Here is a 22009-nt window from a genome sequence, read left to right as displayed (position 1 = left end):
ATGGCAAACATTAGGAATGATGATATTTTCATGTCACACTGGGACAAACAGGCAAGTTGCCTGGGTAGGTGGCCACTGGGGACTCTGCAGTCCTGGGCCCTGCCAATAGGAAGCTCTTTGGTGATCATTGGCTACGAGAACTTGAGGAAGCCCCTTAAACACGCGCTAGTCAGCTCAACTGTACGTGAAGAGGTGAGCTTCGGAGGTCTTCAGCGTCCCTCCTGGGGTTTTTATAATTCACCTATTCCAGAGCTAAGCACGTGAGGGGGCAGAAAAGCAGCAGAAAGAACACAGCTGTGGGATGGACACCAGACCCGGGATGTGCTGAGGGAGATGGGCCTCCCGAGGGCTCTGACTTAGTATGGTCAGCTGCAGACTCAGCCTTGGGACAAGGAGAGTGGACTCTGGGGTCATGCTGGGGAAGGTCTCCTCTCTGCAGAGATCCAGGCAGCTGAAAGCAGTGCAGCCTAAGCCCAAGATCAGAAGAATGGGTGAGAACCACAGGGAAGGAGTGCTTCTAGGGACCAAGGCCTGTAGAGCACAGAAGGGAGGGGGGCCACAGGGCCACTTAGGGCTCCGCACCAAGGCTAAGCTGGCTGAAGAGCATGGGACCGTACTTATAACTCGCCGTCACTGTACCAGAGTTTACACGTTGAAATGACTTACGTGGCTGTCAAGGTCAGTTGTCTCGTACTCTGAGGTGGCAGCAGAGACAAGTAATCTAAAGCCAAGGACAGCAGACTACCCATTTGGCATAGTGGCTGTCCAGGGGCCACATTCTACTCCTGGAGATCACTGGCCTTAAGGAGAAGAGGGCTCGCGGTAACTTCGGTGGCTTTAACCAAAGCTCATTCTAGTGCTAAAAGTAGGTGCATTTTCTTCTGTAATCCGTGTGTGTGTCGTTAACTCTGGAGTCTGATGTGAGAGCAGCATGGCTCCAGTTTCACTAATGAGTAGCTCCGTGGGGGTTTCGAGGCTACAAGGTCTGATTCAATAGGATTTCCAGTTACTAGAGCTGAATACACGGCAAAGTTTTAAAGACTGACTAATTAAAACTTGGAGGAGGAAAGTCTCATTTTCTGTCAGGATTCATTTAAGACAAAATGATTGAGCTGGTCTCATTCAGAAAAGCCACCCATATCTTTATACTAGTAATGAATATTAATGTACAGTTACCCAAAATACCTTCAGCGAGGACATTTGTGAGCTGGAGAGTTGGCGTCCAAATGCCTAACAAAGTGAGCCTAGTGCTGGGGGAGGGACGAGGCTCAAGGAACGCCCAATGATTTTCTAAAGACGTCTATTTTAAATCAGGTATGTATATAATAATTTGGCAAACCAGGTGCTGTCCAACAAAAACCATTAAACACCTTGCTGGCTTCTTATCCCCTCCGGAGCTGAATCTTATCCCACCTCACTCACGTCAATACGAATTTTCCACCTGGCTTTATTCTTCTCTTCCTTGTTTCAGTCATCCCCTGGGAAAGACATCCGTCCCTCACTGGCTTATAAATGAATGCCCTCATTACCTCACCCCATTGACGGAGATTTATTTACTCTGAGTGAACAGATGATAATTAGACACTGTGATGGGGAGGGGTGGAGGCAAAGTAACATTGTTCTTGTCTTTTTCTCTAGGAACTAACATTTTATTCTTTTAGGGGGGAGACTTTTAGAGGTCTTCATTCCACTGATAAAATGTCCAACAACTAAAACCGCAGAGTTCTGGGAATAGTCCCAGGGCATTAAGAAGAGATAAAGATACTGGGAACCTCCCTAAGAACCGACACCAGCTACCCTGGGCTTGAATTTGTGATCACAGAAAATGCCAGATCTCCCCAGCCTCCCCAGGGACTGATAAAGACCTTTCCCAGCCCCTTCTAACATGACTTCACAATAATAAAAGACACAGGGGTTGGGATTCGGTAAGGTTTATCTCATTTAAATGTAAGAGATATCTTATTACGGCCACGAGAAAAAAAAAAACCCATTCTAGGATCCCAGCAAATGCAACTTAAAAAGTTACTAACACTAGAGCTCCCTTCACCTCACTCCTGGTTCCTACAGGTGTCCTCCCAGTAGCAGAGAACACTGTCCTACAGTGGGACAGTCACAAAGAGGTCATCAAAGCCCCCAGAGAATGGCTCACACTTCTAGTCCCTCTTGCCCCTGCCCAATACCAGCGCTGTGGATCAGCTCTAGTTCATTATCTCAAAGGGGCATCTCGTGCTTCTTTTTCTTCTACTAAAGTATTATTTGTTCTAGGAAAAGGAAGAATGTGACTCCCAACTCAGGAGGTGGGTGGTGTTGGGGTGAGGGATCAGGCATAAGCAAAAAATATGGCTTTGGAGATCTCTCCCTATGGAAAGGGGCAACACAGATAAAGAATAGAAACAGGGGGTGTGCAGCTACCAGACCCAGCTTATATGCAGGCCCAGCAGACCCTGGCCTTCGTGGAGTTCTTTAAAGAGTCCCTGCCAACCCTACGATAACTTAAAATAATTTTATTTATGCCAAAAAGTTCACCATAGGGCACGGTATCTCCAGAAGACACTTTTAAAACTATAAATGTTGTTCGAGGGGGCACCAGGGTGGTTCAGTAGGGTAAGCATCCATGTCTTGATTTCAGCTCAGGTCATGATCTCAAGGTTGTGAGATCGAGCCCCACATTGGGCTCCTTGCTGGGCCTGCCTAAGATTCTCTCTCTCCCCCTGTCCTTCTGCCCCTCCCCCCTCTCTAAAATAGGTCTATGTTGCTTGAGAAGATTGAAGAAGAAACCATTCTTACCAAGCAGTGCCCATGGGGGTGGGGTGAGCTGGGAAAGAGTTAGGGTGGAAAGGATGGGAAGTTGGAAAATGGGACCCAACCAAGTAAGGAGGGACAGAGGATGGAAACCCTGGGAAAGGCTCTTCCCCTGAACTTGCTAAATGTTGCCTCCCTCTGAGCTCTGGGGTCTCCGATGCTTCTCTGTGGGTCCACACAGGAAGGCAGAGGGGCAAGCAGAGCTGTGGCAGCCTCAGAGAGAAAGAAGGTGTTGGCCCCGTGGCAGGAAAAGGAAGCCAGGGGCCCTGCTCTGAGGCTGACTCACCCCTACACCCACTCATTTCAGGGTTTCATCTATCATTTGTTCACTTGAAGACGTTGGCAGAGGGGCAATGGAGAGAGGCTGCCCGGGGAGGGGGAGCAGGTGAACCTGCTGTCAGAAGTCTGAATTGGTGGACCTCAACCACGAAAAGAATCAGGCTCCCTCTCTTTCTTCCTGCCCCTCACCTGATTTCATTTCAGTTCTTTAATAGAAGGTAAAACTCAAGGAAAGATTGAACATAGCTGGGATGCCTGTCATGTGATACATGCATTTTTTTTCCCAGAAAGAAATAAAATAGAAATGGAATTTTCAGTCCTCCCCTCCATCCCCTAGTTGTCCCCATTCTTTCTCTCTGTGAAGACAACAAGGTAGATAGAGGAGTCTGGATTGTGACCCAGACTGCCACAGTTCAAATCCTAGCTCTGTTACTTCCTAGTTGTGGCCCTGGGCCAGTTATTCAACCTTTCTTGGTTCTCTTATCTGTCCAACCGGGCTAATGCTCCCTACCGCATAGCCCTGTTGTGACAGACAAATGATTTACTACTTGGAGGGCGCCCGGCACAATACCTGGCAAGTATCAGCCATCACAGAGGGCGGCATAATTATGCTGCCTCGCAGGGAAGGGTGATTTACCGTGGGAGAAGCAGAGGCTCAGAGGAGCTTAGACCCCTAGCTGGCACTGTGCCAATAAACTCACAGCCTTTTTAAAAGACAAGTTATTATTATCTCTCTGATCACTCCTCTTTTCTAAATATAGTGTGGGATTTTAAGTGATAAAGCTTCAGCAGCCTGCCCCCCCAGGGGGTTCCAAGAAACATGAATGGCTGGACTTGGGTCACATGAAATCACCTTCCATTAAGTGCTGGTTCTCGTTAGTCTGACAGCTGTTCCCTTTGCTAAAAACAGATATGCTTGACTTTCTATCTGACCTAGGAATGAGAGGATTTTCTATGGGCAAATTCTCCAAAGGGCATCTGGCTTAACTGGTAAAAATCACTTTAGACTTGGGGTCCAGGGTCTTGGTTCTGGAGTATCCTGGAGCACCCATTACAAGCTCTTAAGCCTCAGCTGACTATGGTTCAAGGTGAGGAGAGGTCAAAGTGCCAGAGGTTCAGGTCTATAAAATGGGAAAAATAGGAAGCGCTCTGCTTTAGAGCTGAGACTAGAGATGTGGAAGTGCTTTGGGCTCCCGTGGGAGAGATGCTAGGGCAGTTCCAAGTGGTATTATCATGCATAACTGATTGTCTTTCCATAACCAAGGGGAAAATAGGAGTCAGAGTAAACTCTGGATAGGGTTTTTGTTTTTTTGTTTTGTTTTTTGTTTTTTTAAAGTCAGCTGAAGGAGCCAACATTGCACCTGGAGGTTAATAATCATGCTCAGTGTTGCATTCTCTACCTTAAACAATATTCTGAATAACATAGGAGCTTTTTAAAATAGATAAATCGGGGCACTTAGGGGGCATCTGCTTCCACTCCCTTCAGTTGTAACGTCAGATGCTTTCCTTCTTGGAAAACTCCAGAAAAAGACTACATCTTAGAGCCCGGGAATTTTTTAAAATGTGAAATCTCCCTGGCTATCTACTATCTTACTTCTGCAGCTAAGGGGAAACTGCAACGTGATATGGTGGAAAGGGCTAGCTTAAAGACCCTTGCTATCCTGGCGACTCTCTCCTTCTTGGCCTCAGTTCCCTTGTTTGCCAAGCCGAGAGCTGAATTTACCGTTGATCGCTGAAGTCCCTTCCGGCCCTGACACTCTCGCTCTAGAATAGATTTGAGAGCGGGGGAGCTCAGAGAGCGCACAAGGTACCCTTGCAAAAGTTTCTCTCACAGCCCAGGGGAGAAATTGAGCTGGGGGGAGGAGGAAGCGAGGCGAGACTGCACCAGGGACGCAGCTCCCAACCCAGAAGGAGGATGGCGCGTTTCTCCCGGCCTACGGGGAGAGCACCGAAGTACGGAGAAGGAAGGGTGATCGGTAGGGTTCTGAAGGTTCCTGGGGAGCCACCGCGGGCTGGGGCTGGACGGGCAGACGGGGCGCGCGGAGCCCGGACGCTGGGATGCGGCGGCGGCGTCAGGGCTCCCGGGGTGCGGGCAGAAGCGACGGAAGATAGGGGAAGGGCGAGGGGGACCCCGCGTGCGCGAGACGGCCCCGGCGGGCAGGGGTGGGGTGGGCGGGCGTATGCCGGGCTCACCTGAGTCTCCTCCTCGGAAAGGCCGGCCTCGGCCGCGATGAGGCACAGCGTGGTGGGGTCCGGGTGCTTGTTGACCTTGTTGAAGTTGTACTCCAGGATCTCCACCTGGTCCTCGGTGGGGCCGCTCGCGGTCTCCGTCGACATGGTCTCGGCGCGGCTGCGGGGAAGAAAGCGGCGGCGGCGGTGAGCGCGGCGGCGGGGAGGGACTGAGATCCGGGGCGCGGCCGGCCGGGCACCTCCGTGCGCGGGGTCGTCCCTCCCGCGGGCGCACGGTCGCGCGAGTCCCCGGCGGCTGCAGGCGGCTGCGGCGGGCGCCTCCCCGGGCTCCCGGCCGAGCGCGCCCGAGGGTCCCACGGCTGAGCCGTGCGTCTCCGGGCCTGGCGGTTCTCACGGCAACTTTCCCCGGGGCCGGGCCCGGGGCGGCGGCAGGAGGAAGATGACGCGGCGCGCCCTTCTGGCCCCGAAGCTCTAAGGAAGGAGCGGAGGAAGCGCGGCGGCGATTTTTAAAAATCGCCTTCAAAGCTTCCCCCCGGGAGAGGGGGCTGCCCTGGGACAGCCCCGACCGGTGGCGGGGGTGGGGACACACCTCACCGGTACGCGCGTCGTTCGGCCTCTAAAGTGGTTTCTAGCCAAGGAGGGCAGTACACCCCACCCCTCCTTCAGAGAAATGACCCAAAGGACGGAAGTCACTTCTTAAAGTTGGGGAACTGGGGCGGCACCTTTCATCTCTCCCTCTTACAGAGGCGGAGATGTTGGTTACTCCTGCAGCTGCTACGCCCGGGAACGGAGCATCAGGAGAAATGTCCACTGCAGGGCTTGTGTGAGTCACTCTGCAATCTGCAACCCTCCCGCCCCGCCACCCCCATTTTTCTGAAGCCAAGAATCCACAGGCTCCAGTCAACGCGGCTCGTCGCTGCCCTGCGTTGTCTGGACGTTGTTGCATAGCTACGGCGGAGAGCGCACTTCATTACTAGCTTCTAGGTCTTTGGTATTTCCTTACTTCGGAGCCAAACAGCGCTCGAGCAGATTTTGGGTAACATGACTTCCTGCTGCATCCTCTCCATATCTAAATAGGCTCTGAACTGGGTTAAAAAAAAAAAAAAAAAAGGCAGATGTGCGCCCCTACTCTCCCTTCCCGCAATTTAAGATGTATTGAGGTATAGGAAGTTACAGTCTTGAAGATCTTAGCGGAGGATTTGGCACAGACAGGTCACGACTTGACTTTGCTGACAGTAAAAGAGAAGCACAAGTGTGGGAATCAGGTTGGTTTGTTGTTTACACAAACAGTTGCAAAATCATCCAGCACGACCCTGAGTAGGATTTGATGTGGTTTGTGCCTGGGAAGGAGCCACACTCCAGCGCCGCGCCTGCATAATGTCCCTGGTGCTGTTAACAACCTTTTCCACTGTGACCGGCCTCCTGTGCTCCCTACTAAATGTCTTTACCTCTCCTCTGGGTCACTTGAAGAGGCTTTCAGGGAGGACAAGAAGCCATTCTACTGTGAGAGAGTCTTGGGCTCAAGGCACTTGTCAGGTGATCGGGAAATCTCTGTTTTTAGGTGAATTCTATGCCCCCACCCCCATTTGAAAATCTGTACCAGTGATTCCTGTCACAGTGCTCACAGGCTTGGGCCAGGTCAGAAACGCCTCCTCTCCTGTTGGCACCTATCTCCCCTTTTCTTTGACCCAGAAGTTCAGAGCTGGAAAGAACCTTAGAGATTAACGTTTTCAGTCCTCTCCTGGAACAGCCCTGGAGAATGAGGCACAGGAAGACTTACTATCACAGCATTGCCCAGTGAATGACCAGCACCCTAGAAGGGAAAGCCTTAGCTTTGGTTTCAGTCCTGTGCTCTGTAAGACCCTTCTCAGCAGGCCATTCTGTCTTTAGTTTGGCAGAAAATATCAGGAGGACAACAGTTTAAAGGCAGGGGCTTTTGAATGAGCATAAACTGTCCTCATAGGCTACCAGCCTCAGCCAAAGCTGCCCCCTGGAACCACCCACCACTGCTCATTTGCCTAAGGAATATAGGAGAGGGGACACTACTGCCTCTGATTTTTTTTCTTGGAAATGTTCCATCTAATTCCATGGACACAGTTATGCTGCCTCTTTTCTGTGAAAATTTTTGCTTTGTAGAACTCTCAGTCCTTCAGAAATAATAACCAAGTGCGTACATTTCTAAACTAGACTCAGATTCAAGGACTGTTCTGCACGTATTTATCTCCTTTTGTTACATACTTACTATTACATGACTCGAGGGCTACTTCTGTCCTTACGTTTAATCAGGTGCATTTTCTTTTCTATTTGTGTGGCTTCCTGTTATAGGACTTTGTATGAGGTTTCATGGGTAGCTTCAGGTTGACTTTAAAGTCCTCTTTTGGTTGGTTGGCTGAGGGCCCTTGGACTCGTTTGGCTGCTAAGGAGACTTGTGGGAGGTCCATTTGAACGTACCTACTTCTCCAAGGTACACCAAATAAACAAGCTTGATTTCTAGACAGGAGGATGAAAGATCTGACCTCGAGAGTGAGATCTATCCGCTGTCTCTCCACAAAACTCAGTTTCTGTTCTTTCAGCCCTCTTCGGCTGATAAGTGTTCACAGCTGTTGCTTCATTTCTTCTCTCCTTCGCTCTCTTTTCAAGGAAATTTAAAAACCAAATCGCCCCAGTAACCTTGGCCTTATAAACTTCTCAACTCTTTCCAGTTAAGGAGACTGTTGAAAAGCCTCTCTGAAGGTAGTCTAAACACTTTCAGATGAAAAGAACTAAAAATATCTTAAAGCTTCTTAAACTTTAATCTCAGCACAAGTTCTATTGTTGCTGTGGTTATATTCATAACGTATGGAACATTCAAAGAATAATTCGTCCTGTGGTTGTGTTTTCTTCTGTGGTCAGGGGAAGACAATGCATAAACCTTTTCGAGAGGTTAAATGAAAACGGCTGGCTTTTTCCTAAATTAATCCCAACACCTGGTTAGACAGTTTTGCCCTTGTCCCCTAACCCTGTAGTTATTTTAAAGGTATTTCCCTGTACGAACCAGCTCACAGAGATTGCGATGGGCTCACATTTGCTATCTTCTTCCTCTCCCAGCCACCTGACCGCTTTGGAAAGCCACTAATAGCAAACCAAATGGTTATTAGTGGTAGACACTCCTCATAAACAGCCCCATGGTGAGCTGGCCAAAAGAGGAAAAAGCAGTGGAATCATTTTTTAGGGCCATCTCCCAAGTTTCTGTAGCCCAGATTTCCTTTCACTCTGGACTGCAGGAAGCAATGGGCTCCTGAAGCACTGTATTTTCTTAAGTGAGAAATAATGTGCTGCCTTACCCCCAAGACAAGTAGAGGCTCTTCATTCATCACTTACTGAACTACTCTGGACAGGGTGCAAGGGGCACCACCCAAGCTGTCAGTGTGTCTCAGAATTGACAAATAGGGGGCGCCTGGGTGGCTCAGTTGGTTGAATGTCTGACTCTTGATTTCCCCTCCGGTCATGATCTCAGGGTCCTGGGATCTGGCTCCACACTCAGCTCAGAGTCTGCTTGGGATTCTCTCTCTCCCTTTCCCCCTTTCTCTCTCTTAAATAAATGAGTAAATCTAAAAAAAAAAAGAAAGAAAAAAGAAAAAAAAAAAGAAATTGACAATAGGGGTGGAATATTGACCTGCCTCTCCAGGCTGACAGGAGGTCTGCTTTCAAAAGAGAGCTTTGTTTGTACGTGTGTTTGTTTTTGTTTGTTGTTCAGTTACTGTCTTTAAGATTAGAGCAGTAGCTGTCATGCCTGGCTGGGCCTCAGAATCACCTGTAGAAATGTCCGGGCCACCCCACACTACCCCCCACATCAGAATCCACTTTAGGAATCCAGTGTGGAAGGGATATAGAAAGTATCTCAGCTCTTACAAGATTTTGTAATTTAATCTTTAAAATCAATGATAAATGTTTAGAACTTCTTATACTTTATACCTGTAAAAATGCATTAAACTATCTTCTACCTCTAATGCTGTGTATCATCTCAACAGTTGAACAGATGGTAGGTTGAGGAGGTTTTAAAGGAATAAAGGTTTTTGGTTGTTTTTTTTTCTTTGAGATTTTCTTTATTTATTTTAGAGAGAGAGAGAGACTGGGGACAGGGGCAGAGGGAGAAGGAGAGAGAATCTCAAGCAGGCTCCTTGCTGAGCATGGAGCCTGATGCAGGGCTCGATCTCACAACCCTGAGATCATGACCTGAGCCAAAACCAAAAGTCAAATACTTAACCAACTGAGCCACCCAGGCACCCTTAAAGGAATAAAATTTTTAAAATACATGAATACATACACACACAAAAAACATTAGACACCATGTTATTAATCTTTTGGTATGTATGGTCAGGAATGGGGAAATTGCCTAAAATTCTGTATTATTGGGGCACCTAGGTGGCTCAATTGGTTGAGTTTCTGACTTTGGCTCAAGTCATATTCTCAGGGTCCTGGAATAGAGCCCCACCTTGGGCTCCAAGCTCAGCGGGGAATCTGCTTGTTCCTCTGCCTTTCCCTCTGCTCCTCCCCCTGCTTGTGCTCTCTCTGTCTCTCTCACACAAATAGATATAATCTTAAAAAAATAAAATTATGAATTAATTTTCTCCTGCTTTCAAAAATTTAGAAATAATATAAAACCCTTTAAAAATCTTCCAGAAAAATGTATTTTTTATATTGAAATCAGAGTGTAAGAAAGCAGGTCATCAAAAGAAAAATTCATTTCTTCATACAAATACCTGTAATTGATTTAGAAGCCAAAAATTATAGTGGAAAATATTTGGCAAACTTGATAAATGATTGTCCTTATCCTATTTCTTAAAGTTTCCAGTGAGAAAACTGCTAAAATTTAAGTTATCATTTATATGGGCAACTTATATAGAACTTAAAACTGAACATTAGACTATGAATACACCACAAACATGTAGCATCATTACTGTCTTCAGGGAAACAGGATTCCAAATAGAAATAGAAAAATATATTTTAAATGCTGTTTTAATGCTATTATCAATTCTAGTTTTACATATGTAAAAACTAAAGAAAAATACAAAAAAATGTTAACAGTGATTATATCTAAATTATAGGACTACAGATGTAATTTTTTTCTTTATATTTTTTTATGGCTTTCTCCATTTTCTGTAATGAGCATTTATTATTTTGAAATTAGGAAGTTTATTTTTTCTTAAAAAGATATCCCTGATCAGACCAGTGATCCCTCTTGCCCAGAATTTCATCTGATTATTGGGACCAAATTACATTTTCAGGGAAAACATGGAGGTAGTTTTCTATCATGTCTACCTAGAAGATGAGGGAAGTAGGCACTTTCATTTTCAAAGATCATTAGGTATTAAAAGGATATTTGTAATATATGTATAAGTTATGAAGAATAATTAACACTAGTGAGCCCCACCCAATTTAAAAATTAAATCATTACCAGGACTATGGAAGCTACTTGTATTTCCTTCCCAATCCCACCCTTATGGCTTATTGGCTCCCAGAGGAAATCAGGATTCTGACTTTCATACTAATCATGACTTTGATTTTTAAATTAGTTATCAGATATGTACGGATCCCTAAAAGAACTTTTTTTTTTTTTTTAAGATTTTGTTTATTTATTTGACAAAGAGAGACAGCCAGCAAGAGAGGGAACACAAGCGGGGGGAGTGGGAGAGGAAGAAGCAGGCTCCCAGTGGAGCAGGGAGCCAGATGTGGGGCTCAATCCCAGCACCCTGGGATCACGCCCTGGGCCGAAGGCAGACGCTTAACGACTGAGCCACCCAGGCACCCTGCTAAAAGAACATATTATTTTAGTTTTGTATATTTTTGAGTTGTATAACTATAGTATTATATGTAATTATTCTGTAATTGCTTTTTTTTCCCCATCGACATGTTTCCAAGATTCATCCATATTTCTGCATGTAGAGAAGTTCATTCATATTCAGTGCCATTTCCATTTTGTGAATATACTATAATTCATTTATGTCTTTTCCTGCTGGTGGATATTTGGATTGTTTTCCATTTTTTGCTATTATGAACATTGCCTCCTGGATCTTTTTTTAAAGATTTATTTGAGAGAGAGAGCACGAACAGGGGCAGAGGGAGAGGGAGAAGCAGACTCCTCGCTGAGCAGGGAGCCCGCCACGGGACTCGATTCCAGGACTCTGGGATCATGACCTGAGCAGAAGGCAGGTGCTTAACTGACTGAGCCACCCAGGCACTCGGGAACATTTTCTTCATATGCCTTCTGAAGTGCATCTAGGAGGGTTTCTCTAGGGTATACACAAGTGGAACAGGTCATAAGATATGTGGCCTTTTTTTTAAAGATTTATTTTATAGACAGAGTGTGAGCGGGTGAAGGGGCAGAGGGAGAAAGAGAATCTCAAGCAGAATCCCTGCTGAGCAGGGAATCCTACCTGGGGCTCGATCTCAAACCATGACATCATGACCTGAGCTGAAATCAAGAGTCGGCCGCTTAACCGACTGAGTCACCCAGGTGCCCCAAGATATGTGGCTTTTAACTTTACAACATAATATCAACTTCTTTTCCAAAGTTGTTGAACAAAACTATACAAAGAGTGTATCCTTTCCTTTGCTCCACATCCTCATCAATACTGTCAGACTTGACTTTTTGCCAAAATCATTACGTATTCTTTTCATCCATGAGTAATACCTAAACCTCTTTCAGCTATTTATGTATTCAGCTTGCGTAAGTTCTTGGGGCCAAAAGCTTCCATATGTTTACTATTTACTGTATAAAAGTATTTCCTGTTCCAGCCCAGCAGGAGATTTGAGGTATTTTTTGAGAGTTTAGAGTCTGTCTCTAGGCTAGCTTGTTCTTTCCATGGGTTACCAAAAACAATACAAAAGATGTATGGAAAACCAATTATATAGATCTTCTGTCTGTCTGATGCTAAAAATGTTCCTATTTTCCCTTTTACAGAGTTCCTGGAAGTTGGGACTTGATTCTGCATTCAAAAAAAAAAAAAAGTTAAAATAACAACATGTTAACCATATCAATTATCCACCCCCCCCAAGTGAATATCAAAGTCTCCAAATGAAAAGAACAGGTATGGATTTAAGATGACTGAGTAAAAGAAGAAGAAAGGACGTAGGGATAGACAGGAAGTGTAAAAGAGACTCTTGGGCTGTGGGTTTAAAACAGGGTATAAACATGTAAAACGAACGCTCAAGCATTCGGACCGCGATGCCATGAGCACGGGCACTGAATTCCGGTTCAAAAGCAGGTTGCTAGTAGTTCTTTAGCATCAGAGGAAGACTCAGAATCCTGCCTTTTATTCTGGCTTTAGCAGTAAAGGCAGTTTTTGGTATCTTGAGCAATAAGATGGACTTATACCTTTAAAATATATTCTCCTCAGGGTGCCTGGGTGGCTCAGCCGGTTAAGCACCTGACTCTTGATTTGGGCTCAGGTCATGATCTCAGGGTCATGAGATCAAGCCCTGCATCAGGCTCCATACTCAGTGTGGAGTCTGCTTGTCCCTCTCCCTCTGCTTCTCCCCCCGCTTGCTTATGCTCATTCGTTCTCTCTCTCTCTCTCAAATACATAAAATCTTTAAAATATACATATATTCTCCTTATGCTCTGCTGTTGTCAGAGAGTCTAAGATATCGCTGAATCACATGTTTGGATCGTTGAGCTCTAATTGGAGTTTTTGTCCATTATTTTACTGAAGAGCTGGTGCTGGTGGCAGCCAGTCTTTCCCAGTGTGGGGCGGGCATTGCCGACCTGCTGGTCTCTCCGGCTTCATTCCCTTAGCTGCTACTTCAGTCTTCTGGGAAAGCCTGGTGTCTGCTTGACACCAAGGTCACAGGGATAATGGAGTCGCCCCTCTCAAGTTTTGTTCTGACTCCGTTGTTTGAGATAAATTGGGATAAACTGGGAAAATTTGTTCAAGTTTGTCCAGTAAGATCTGAGCTCTTAATTTCGGACTCAGTGTAACAACTTCAGGTGCATGCAGAACCACCTGCCAGCTCACAAGGACAAGTGCCTGTCCTCCCAGAACACGCTGCGCTTGACTCAACAGGCAGGAAGGCTGAGATGCCAACCCGTCCTTGAATACCAGCCATTGCAGCTGGCCGCCAGTGCCCCAGGGTTTTGTCAGGCACAGGTGTCATCAGGTTGGTTTTCAATGCTTCAGCCCTGCTGTGGGATCACATCTCTCTTGGCAGCTGGAAATCCAAGGCTTAAAAATACGAAGTGCTGCCTTCTTTTAAGTTCTGCGTATCCAGTGTGCACTGTTACATGTGCCGTGTGGAGTTGCTAATTCAGTGTACTACTTCCCAAGCATTCCTCTTTAAATTTGCTTTCCTCTTGCCTTGGACACCCCTCTATTCCAGGAAACCCAGCCAAATTAAGAGCAAAATGAAATTTGAGTTAATATAGTCCTGACAAACAATGAGATGTCCCAAGTACTGATCATTCAAGACATCACTTTGGGGGCACCTGGGTGACTCAGTCGGTTAAGCGTCTGACTCCTGAGCTCAGCTCAGCCCTTGACCTCAGGGTTGTGAGTTCAACCCCCGAGTTGGGTTCCATGCTGGGCGTGGAGCCTACTTAAAAACAAAACAAAAATAAAACAGAAAGCATCACTTTGCCAAGCGTCCCTTTTTCTCATGTGAAGACGGGATACAACACACACCTTCACCTAACTCACAGCTTTGTTGTAAAGTTCATATGATATTATTGTAGGGAAGTATTTCTAAACTGTAAAGTGCTTGCTTATGGAAGATATTATTGTTCTTTCAGTGACCATGAGCTAAGCATTCAGTGGGGCATCTCCTAGGTGGCAAACTGGTAAGAACGGGTTATAGTTTCAGTCTTTCTGGACTGCAATTTCTTTAAAAAAAATTTTTTTTCCTGAAATGGTAAAGTATGAGGGTTGAAATCAGAACTTTAAAAAAAAAATCAAATGCTGTCTGTATTGCTTTGTCATAAGACGTATCCCTGGGATGGAATTTCTCAACGAGCGAGATGGGGATTGGTGGGGGTGAGGATGGTATATCTTTAGCAGGTTTCTCATTAGCACTTCTACACTGTGTGTTGATTTGAATTTAGTTGTTGGGTTTTTTTTTTTTCTCAATTCTCATGGGCACGTCTCAATTTATCCTTTCATCTATTAATGAGGAAGCATTAATAGGGCAGAAGATGAGTAGTGAGGAGTTAAAAATAAGCAGGAACAAATACTCTATGAGTTGGTGAGTAGATTTTTCTAGGCTGTCTTGGCCTCTGAGAATAATGACCAGATTGAAATTGTTTTACAATAATTTGTTCCTGGGCCTGTCTTCCCCACTAAATTACATGCTCTTCTGTGGGGGAAGGGTCTTACACATTTATATCTCGCCAGCATTCATTAGGAGTATCTGGCACTTCATAGGTGCTCATTATTTGCCTGCTGAACTGAACATAACCAATGGCATCTGGCATGACTTGATTTAGGACATAAGTTGGAAAGACACTGCTCTGTGTTTTCAACAATGAGGACTGACCAAGTTCAAAACCAAAACATTACATTGGAAAAAATAACTTTCCAGCCTTCTAATATCTTTTAGTGCTCACTGCCTGAAACAGCACAGAGCTGATTCCTATTTTTGAATTGCATACAGAAAGCTCATCCCTGCTAGAACAATAACAGCATACTTATTGAGCAATTACTCTGTGCCTGGCACAGTCATTCGTCTTAAACGAGTTAACTCATGAAACCATCAGAGGAAGCAGCATTATGGGACAGGCACTCTTCTCGTCTCCATTTTGTACATGTAGTAACTGATGTAAATGGAAACTTATAAACTTTTCCCCAGAATATGTATATAACTGTGCCCAAAACACAAACCTAGTGAGTGGTAGAGCAGGGATTCAAATCCAGAAAGTCTAGCTTCTGCATCCATGTTCTTAGCCAGTACACTAGATTTCCTCTTTGCATGAAGTAGCCATGTAGGCAGAAGAGCCTTGAAGGGTGGTTGTGGAAAGAGAAGAAGTAAAGCCAGGTGGTGCCTCCCGGGACAAAAGTAAGGCAGTGTCCTGCGTCTATGCCAGCTCCACTGTGGGGCGGAGCCAGTCTGGAAGCAATGTCTCCCTCCCTGTGGCATGTTTTATTTTTTTTTTAATTTTTATTTTATTTTTTATTTATTTTTTATTTTTTAAAGATTTTATTTATTTATTCGACAGAGATAGAGACAGCCAGCGAGAGAGGGAACACAAGCAGGGGGAGTGGGAGAGGAAGAAGCAGGCTCATAGCGGAGGAGCCTGACGTGGGGCTCAATCCCAGAACGCTGGGATCACGCCCTGAGCCGAAGGCAGACGCTTAACCTCTGTGCCACCCAGGCGCCCCTCCCTGTGGCATGTTTTAAAACAGAAACATGGTGACCAGACATGGCTCTGACCCAGTTAAATGGATTAGCTAGTAATTTCAGTTAATACTACCAGCACCACCAGCTGGGCTGGCTTTCTTTTCCCCACATGCTCTTCTTTACTTGGTACGAACATAATTGAAAGATGACATTATGTGACTAATATAGTGGACAAATGAGAAAAGGTGTCAACATCTGACAGAACAGAACAGAAAGGTTGGCTTCAACCAGACCAGCTGGATCTTAGTGACTATGACTGCTACTTAATCCCTAGATTTAGAGTTTTGTTGAGTTGATTAAAGAATCTCCTGAAACTCTTATTGAAACAAATCCTTCAGTGGTCTAGACTTTCTACAGCTACTTACAGAAAATAGCAAGATATGGAAAGTTGTTGGCGGGAGGGTGTCTCTGAAGGACTTCCAGCAGTGAATTAATCATTAATTAACCCTGGACCTAGAATTCTTTGTGCACACACTGAGTTCTTTTCACTGGTAGCCCAACTCATACTCTAAGTTGAAACTTTGTACGTAGAAACATGGCGGAAATGGTTAAAGACAATAATAAAACCTTGGGCTGCTTTGTGCTATGAAATACGTGGAGGAAATAGTCAACCTCCTTAGAAATAAATGGGCAAACAAAAGAAGACAATCCCACTTCCGTAATCTCCTCATGGGAGATCTGCCTGTTGTTCAGGTTGCTTTTCCAAAAGGCTATCTCTATAGTGATTGTTACGAATTCAGAAAAAGTTTTCTCTAGACAGAACATTATAAATTGTAGATAGAATCCCAGGCTCACCCACAGGAGGGAGTGTAACTAAAATGCTACGTATCTGATACAGAAAAAAAACAAGGAGAAAATCATCCTGTGTTGAAATATCCTAGGGAAATTTAATAAGCTATCATTTCACTTCGAAGGTAAATGCTTTAGAAACAGCAATTTTAATTAAACCGTGGCTCAGAGAAATGAGGCTCTGGTGTAGATATTGAAGGGGGTTCAGGGAACTTGGAGGAGGCTAGAGGTTTATAGCCCAAGTCTGATGTATCCCACGAGTCAGGAACAGTCCCTGACACACTGTGGGATGTGCGGTGAATACATATTGGATGCAGGGTGGTTGAACTTTATTTTCACTTCAGGAAGTAGGACTTCCCCATATTGTATAAAGGCATAATCATTAGAGCTGTATTTGGGTCAGAGATGAAATAAAGAGGGGTAAGGAGAGAGAAGGGGAATGCGGAGAAGCGCTGATGTGAGAAGTAGGTTGTCTGAGCCATAATTAATGAACGATAAAGAAAAAGCCAGAGATTACTTGGCGCAGTCCTCTCCTCTTCATTCTTCTACCCAAGGGAGAAGGAAGAGGGGATAGGAAAGGTTTTGGGCCTTGCATTTCCTGGGCCAGCCACCAAGAGGCGCTGTCAGGCCAGAACAGTTCAGTTGCCGGCCAGAGCTCTTTGCAGGTGGGAAGAGAAAGAAGCAGAGAAAAAATTATTTTGAGTGTACAGGATTAGTTACAGAGGGAGTGTTGTATATCTTTATTGGATTATATGGAGGGGATATATTCTAAATCCTCATTAATGAATGAAAATATTAAACTGGTATGGGATATTGGAAAGAGCACTAGGCAAAGAGTCAGACCTGCATTTCAGTTTTAGCTCCTCTACTTAATAATCACATGACCTTGGCTGACGTCTTTGGTTTTTGTTTGTTTGTTTTAACTTATTTGAAACTTAGTTCTCTTCTCTATAAAATGTGGCTAAAAACTTGCTTCCTTGCCTCCTTCAAATGTGATCCAGTGAGATTCTGCTCAGGAAACAACTTAGAAAACTATAAAATGACATTCACGTTTCCAGAAGTGTAATAATTTATTCATCCAGAAAAGTGAAGGTGTTGGGCCAGATGACCCCTGAGATCCCTTCTCCTGTACAATTCTAACGATCAGCATGGGTTTATACGATCATGCTATCCTCCAACAACAGTGTACTAACGTCGCTGACCTGCCAGAGGGGAATACAATGGCCTATTCTAGGCTCTGTCCCTGGTATGCTGAACACCATGTGCCCAGTTTCTACTTCATGAAACATTTTGAACCAAGGTGGTTTTTAATATCCAGCCTATCTGTTAAATTAACGTGACCAAAGACTTAGCCATCTAACCTGGAACATCTAGGTGTAAAGGGGGTGTTGTGATTACACCAAGAGAGCAGCATACAGCAGAAGCGCCCCAGGCAAACCTGGATATCTGGTCCCCTTATTATACGTAAAACATACAATTTCTCACTTAGGTGTGGATTGTAAAAATATTCCTGTTGAATTTAGGTATCCATGCTGCTGTTACAGATTAGCAAGACGCCGTTCTGTTGGAATCTTAGAGGACAGAAACACATACTCCTAACCATGGTAGTGAACAGGGGGCTGTTTTTTGCTCTTAAGAAATCATATGGTTGCAGCTTTGTGGTTACAGATCAGAGAATACACTAGCTTCAGATTTCCTTTCGCTGTTATTCACTTTGAATAGGTAGGATAGAAATTTGTCTGATGGGGTGAGTATGCTTGGGCCCCTGCCTGCTTTGGGTATTGTTAGTATGGTTGTGCGAATGCTTAGTAAGTGTGAATATTCATTACATCTCAAACAGAGTTTGGTCCTGTGATCAAATATAAACAAAGGAACAAAAACCAGCCTGTACTAGAGATTTCCACCGGCATAGCCATGTGCTCAGGGCTTTTCAAACCAGATAATCCAGGAGGGGGGAGACTTGTGAAGTAAATCGAACTATCGAATCTCTTTGAAAATGTCTCATGCCCTAATACACCTAGAAATCAGACAAATAGATTTCTGCTCTGAGGGGAAAAATCTCAATATTTTCTAAAGAAAACCATTAAACATAAAGAAAAATTTGCACTACTGAAGCTAGAAGCAAATAACAAAAAAAAACCAACTTCCTAAACAGTTTGTGGAGAGAGAAAATGGCACAAGTAAGTCAAAGTGGCAGATTATAAATATCCTTTTTAAAAAAGATTTATTTATTTATTTTAGAGAGAGAAAGAGAGGTGGGGGGTGCAGAGGAAGCAGGAGAGAGAATCTCCAGATTGAGGAGCCCAACTTCAAGCTTAATCCCATGACCCTGAGATCATGACCTGAGCCAAAATCAAGAGTCAGACGCTTAACCGACTGAGCCACCCAGGCGCCCCTGTAAATATCCTTTCTATGTTTGAAGTTATTCATTTTGGGTAACCCACTTAGCTTCCTAATTCTGTTTGACTTAGGAGAACATTACTTAAATTAATTAGATCAATAGGCTGCAGGGTAGAGAGAAATAGGTTTCTTTCTTAGAAGAGGAGGGGAGCTCAAAAACTTAAACACTGATGATAGAAATTAGTCTGGTGTTTTAAAAATCTAATCCAGTGAAGCCACACACAGATAACTGAGAGTCAAGTAGAATTGTCATATTGCTCTGTAGCCATTTACTTACTTTAGAATGTTAAAAAAAAATTAGAGTTTTTTTCCTGAAGAGGTTCGTATTCCCAGTGCCTGACTCTGAAAAAGGCTGTTCATTTGTCATTCTGGGGACACTTCATCATTTATTTTTTAAAAATGTATACTGGGTTCTACAATATTTTTGCCTGAGCCCTAGTTGCATAGTAAGGAGCAGTAGTTAGGAACTTTCCTGGTATTGCATGTGTGTGTTGGGTAGACGGTTAGGCTGCCCGTTTGTAGGCTGTTGTAACCTAATGCAAGCACGCATAACTTCCTCAGGTTGTTTGTGTATTTTGAAATGTCTAGAAAAGACTCTTTGAAGAATGCAATTATCTCTATGTGAATATACTTGAATCAATTATTATTTTTTATGGTCCAACCACCATTCTTATTTTATGACTGTAATTAGGTAATGAATAAAATGACATGCACCTGGTACTTCGTAGCGCTCCAAATTATGCCGAAGTCCAACCGTGCACGCTGCTTGTTGCCATGAGACTCAGTTATATGGGCCTTATTTTTTTACCCAGTTGTTTTTATGAACAGGTGTTCAACTAATGGGATAAACAGAAGGTATGCAGCTAGAGCCTTCTTATTAACATCACAAAATAATTGAAAAGGACAGGTACTCTACAAAGTCCAGCTCAGGGGATAACTCTGAACCTATCGTAGGTCGTTTCTCTGAGCATTAGAGAGATGTTGCAGAAACGCTGGACTGGGGGGCACCTGGGTGGCTCCGTCGGTTAAGCATCTGCCTTTGGCTTAGGTCATGATCCCGGGTCCTGGGATTGAGTCCCGAGCTGGGCTCCCTGCTCAGCAGGGAGTCGTCTTCTCCCTCTGCCCCTCCCCCCCACTTGTGCTCTTTTGTGTGCTCTCTCTCAAATAAATCTGAAAGAGAGAGAGAAAGAAAGAAAGAAAGAAAGAGAAAGAAAGAAAGAAAGAAGGAAGGAAAGAACGAAGGAAGAAAGAAAGAGAAAGAAAGAGAAGGAAGGAAGAAAAGAAAGAAAGAAGAAAGAAAAAGAAAGAAAGAAAGAAAGAGAAAGAAAGAAAGAAAAGAAAAGAAAAGAAAAGAAAAGAAAAGAAAAGAAAAGAAAAGGTGGGTGGAGCCTCGGAAGACCCTCACTCCGCTTCTAGCAATGTCACTTACATCTCTAAGTGACTTTGGACAACTTAATTGCTTTTTTTTAATTGCTTTGAACCTCCATTTCTTCATCTACCATTGAAGCTACTCGCACCTGCTACAGTAATTCTACCCCCACCTATCTCACAGGGTTGTTGTAGAATTCAATAAGATGGTTTATGTTTATGAATAGCACTATAAATTACAAACACTATATAAATACAAGGGATCCCTATTAAGGTTCCTATCCCTTTCCTGGTGACTCAGGATCTGATGTTAGGCAATTGAAAACCATCAGGTTTTGCCAACATTAAAATAGCAAAACATTTTAGAAACTTCACTCAACCCTATGACTAATAAGATTTCTTAGAACATTTCATTTGCTTTGTCCAGGTAATTAATGACCAATATGGAGAAACGAACTGACCAGCTCAATGAAGAAAATAACGTTGAGGAGGGATGATCACTGAAGATCACACTCTAAGTTCCAGAATATTATTTCTGTCTCTCATTAAAGTCATAGTAAAGCACTAAGGAACTCAGAAAAACATCTAAACGTTTGAAACACTAGACTAGGACTTGTGATATCGTATCTCCATTTCTCATGGATAATTCAGTATTCCTCATTGCTTAAAGAAAACATGGGCCACCTAGTGCAGCCCTTTCCCTGTTCCCCATCAATCAGATCTAAAGGATACTCAACAATACGTAGGAGTATATTCATTATGGCATTATCTGTGAGAACTGGAAGCAGCAGAAATGTCCAATACTAGAGGATTCAATGAGCAAAGAGTGCATAGAAATAGACCAATAAAAAGCAGTTAGAAACAATGCATTAGAGGAGCGCCTGGGTGACTCAGTCATTAAGCGTCTGCCTTTGGCTCAGGTCATGATCCCAGGGTTCTGGGATTGAGCCCCCCATTGGGCTCCCTGCTCAGCGGGAAGCCTGCTTCTCCCTCTCCCACTACTCCTGCTGATGTTCCCTCTCTCACTGTGTCTTTCTCTGTCAAATAAATAAAACCTTTAAAAAAAAGAAAGAAAAAGAAACAATGCATTAGAAATATTAGAAATATAATTGGCAACATAGGTAGATCTTAAGAATATGCTGTTAAGAGAGAGAGCAAGATAAAGGGTAAGTGGGAGAGCAGAAGAAATAGAATAAGAAGTAAAACCTAAGAAAGGTCTTGTGTGTGCCACAAATTAAGGAATATGATAACATGAGCCTCAAAACAAAACAAACACTTTAAAAATTAAAGAACTGTTGGGCTGCCCCATTTTTCAGAGCTTACCTGTATAATTCTTTCTAAGGTTTTGTTTTTTCGTGTTTTTTTTTTTTGGTTTTTTTTTTTTTTTTTGCATAATGAGGGACAACTTCCTGGCTCACTCAGTACCCTTCATGCCAGTCCTTGGGCTTGGTCTGTTTCCTCTCAGCTGGCAAGATGAATAGCTGCTGGTTGACCTCCATGATCACTCTCAAGGCTTTTCAACACCAATATCAAATGGCTTTTCTAGCCTTCTCTTATCCAAGTTATCCTTTTGCTGTTCCTTATAGATGTGGTTTTATTATTATTCAGTCATCTAGGAGCTCTTCTGAGCTAGTTCCAAGTGCTAGAAGACTCCCTTTTAAATTGTGGAACCTGAACCAGGTATAATGCTAATGAAAGAGGAGATGACCTCCCCCCTTTTTTAGTCCTGTTTCATTCACGCCCATGCCAGCCATCTCCAAAGGATGCCATTCTACTCCCCAGGAAAAGCATGAGGAATATGTAATAAAGGGAC

At 44.1% G+C, this 22009-nt stretch overlaps 1 protein-coding gene and 1 long non-coding RNA gene across 8 annotated transcripts in view; one reads left to right on the top strand and one right to left on the bottom strand.

Moving 5' to 3' along the window:
* HOPX (HOP homeobox) overlaps positions 1–22009 on the bottom strand; it is a 29842-nt gene that overhangs the window by 1941 nt on the left and 5892 nt on the right. For 2 of the 6 annotated variants that reach the window (XM_045815970.2, XM_087864118.1), the window contains exon 2: positions 5275–5431. In XM_045815970.2, coding sequence (XP_045671926.1) covers positions 5275–5418 — 144 coding nt within the window. In that variant the 5' untranslated portion in view covers positions 5419–5431. Of the gene's footprint in view, positions 1–5274; positions 5432–5860; positions 6141–22009 lie in introns of those variants that run through there. The other 4 variants (XM_045815967.2, XM_045815969.2, XM_045815966.2 and 1 more) reach the window with 4 other exon arrangements.
* Positions 4881–22009, top strand: part of LOC123804057 (uncharacterized) — a 32578-nt gene continuing 15449 nt past the window's right edge. For both annotated transcript variants that reach the window (XR_015725463.1, XR_015725462.1), the window contains exon 1: positions 4881–5057. This is a non-coding gene — a long non-coding RNA (uncharacterized LOC123804057). The remainder of the gene's footprint in view (positions 5058–22009) is intronic.

Source organism: Ursus americanus, chromosome 8, assembly GCF_024610735.1.
Source record: "Ursus americanus isolate L20-20 chromosome 8, mUrsAme1.1.p, whole genome shotgun sequence".
Lineage (NCBI taxonomy): Eukaryota > Metazoa > Chordata > Mammalia > Carnivora > Ursidae > Ursus > Ursus americanus.
Note: the sequence above shows the minus strand (reverse complement) of the source record. Positions and strands in the feature narration are given on the sequence as shown.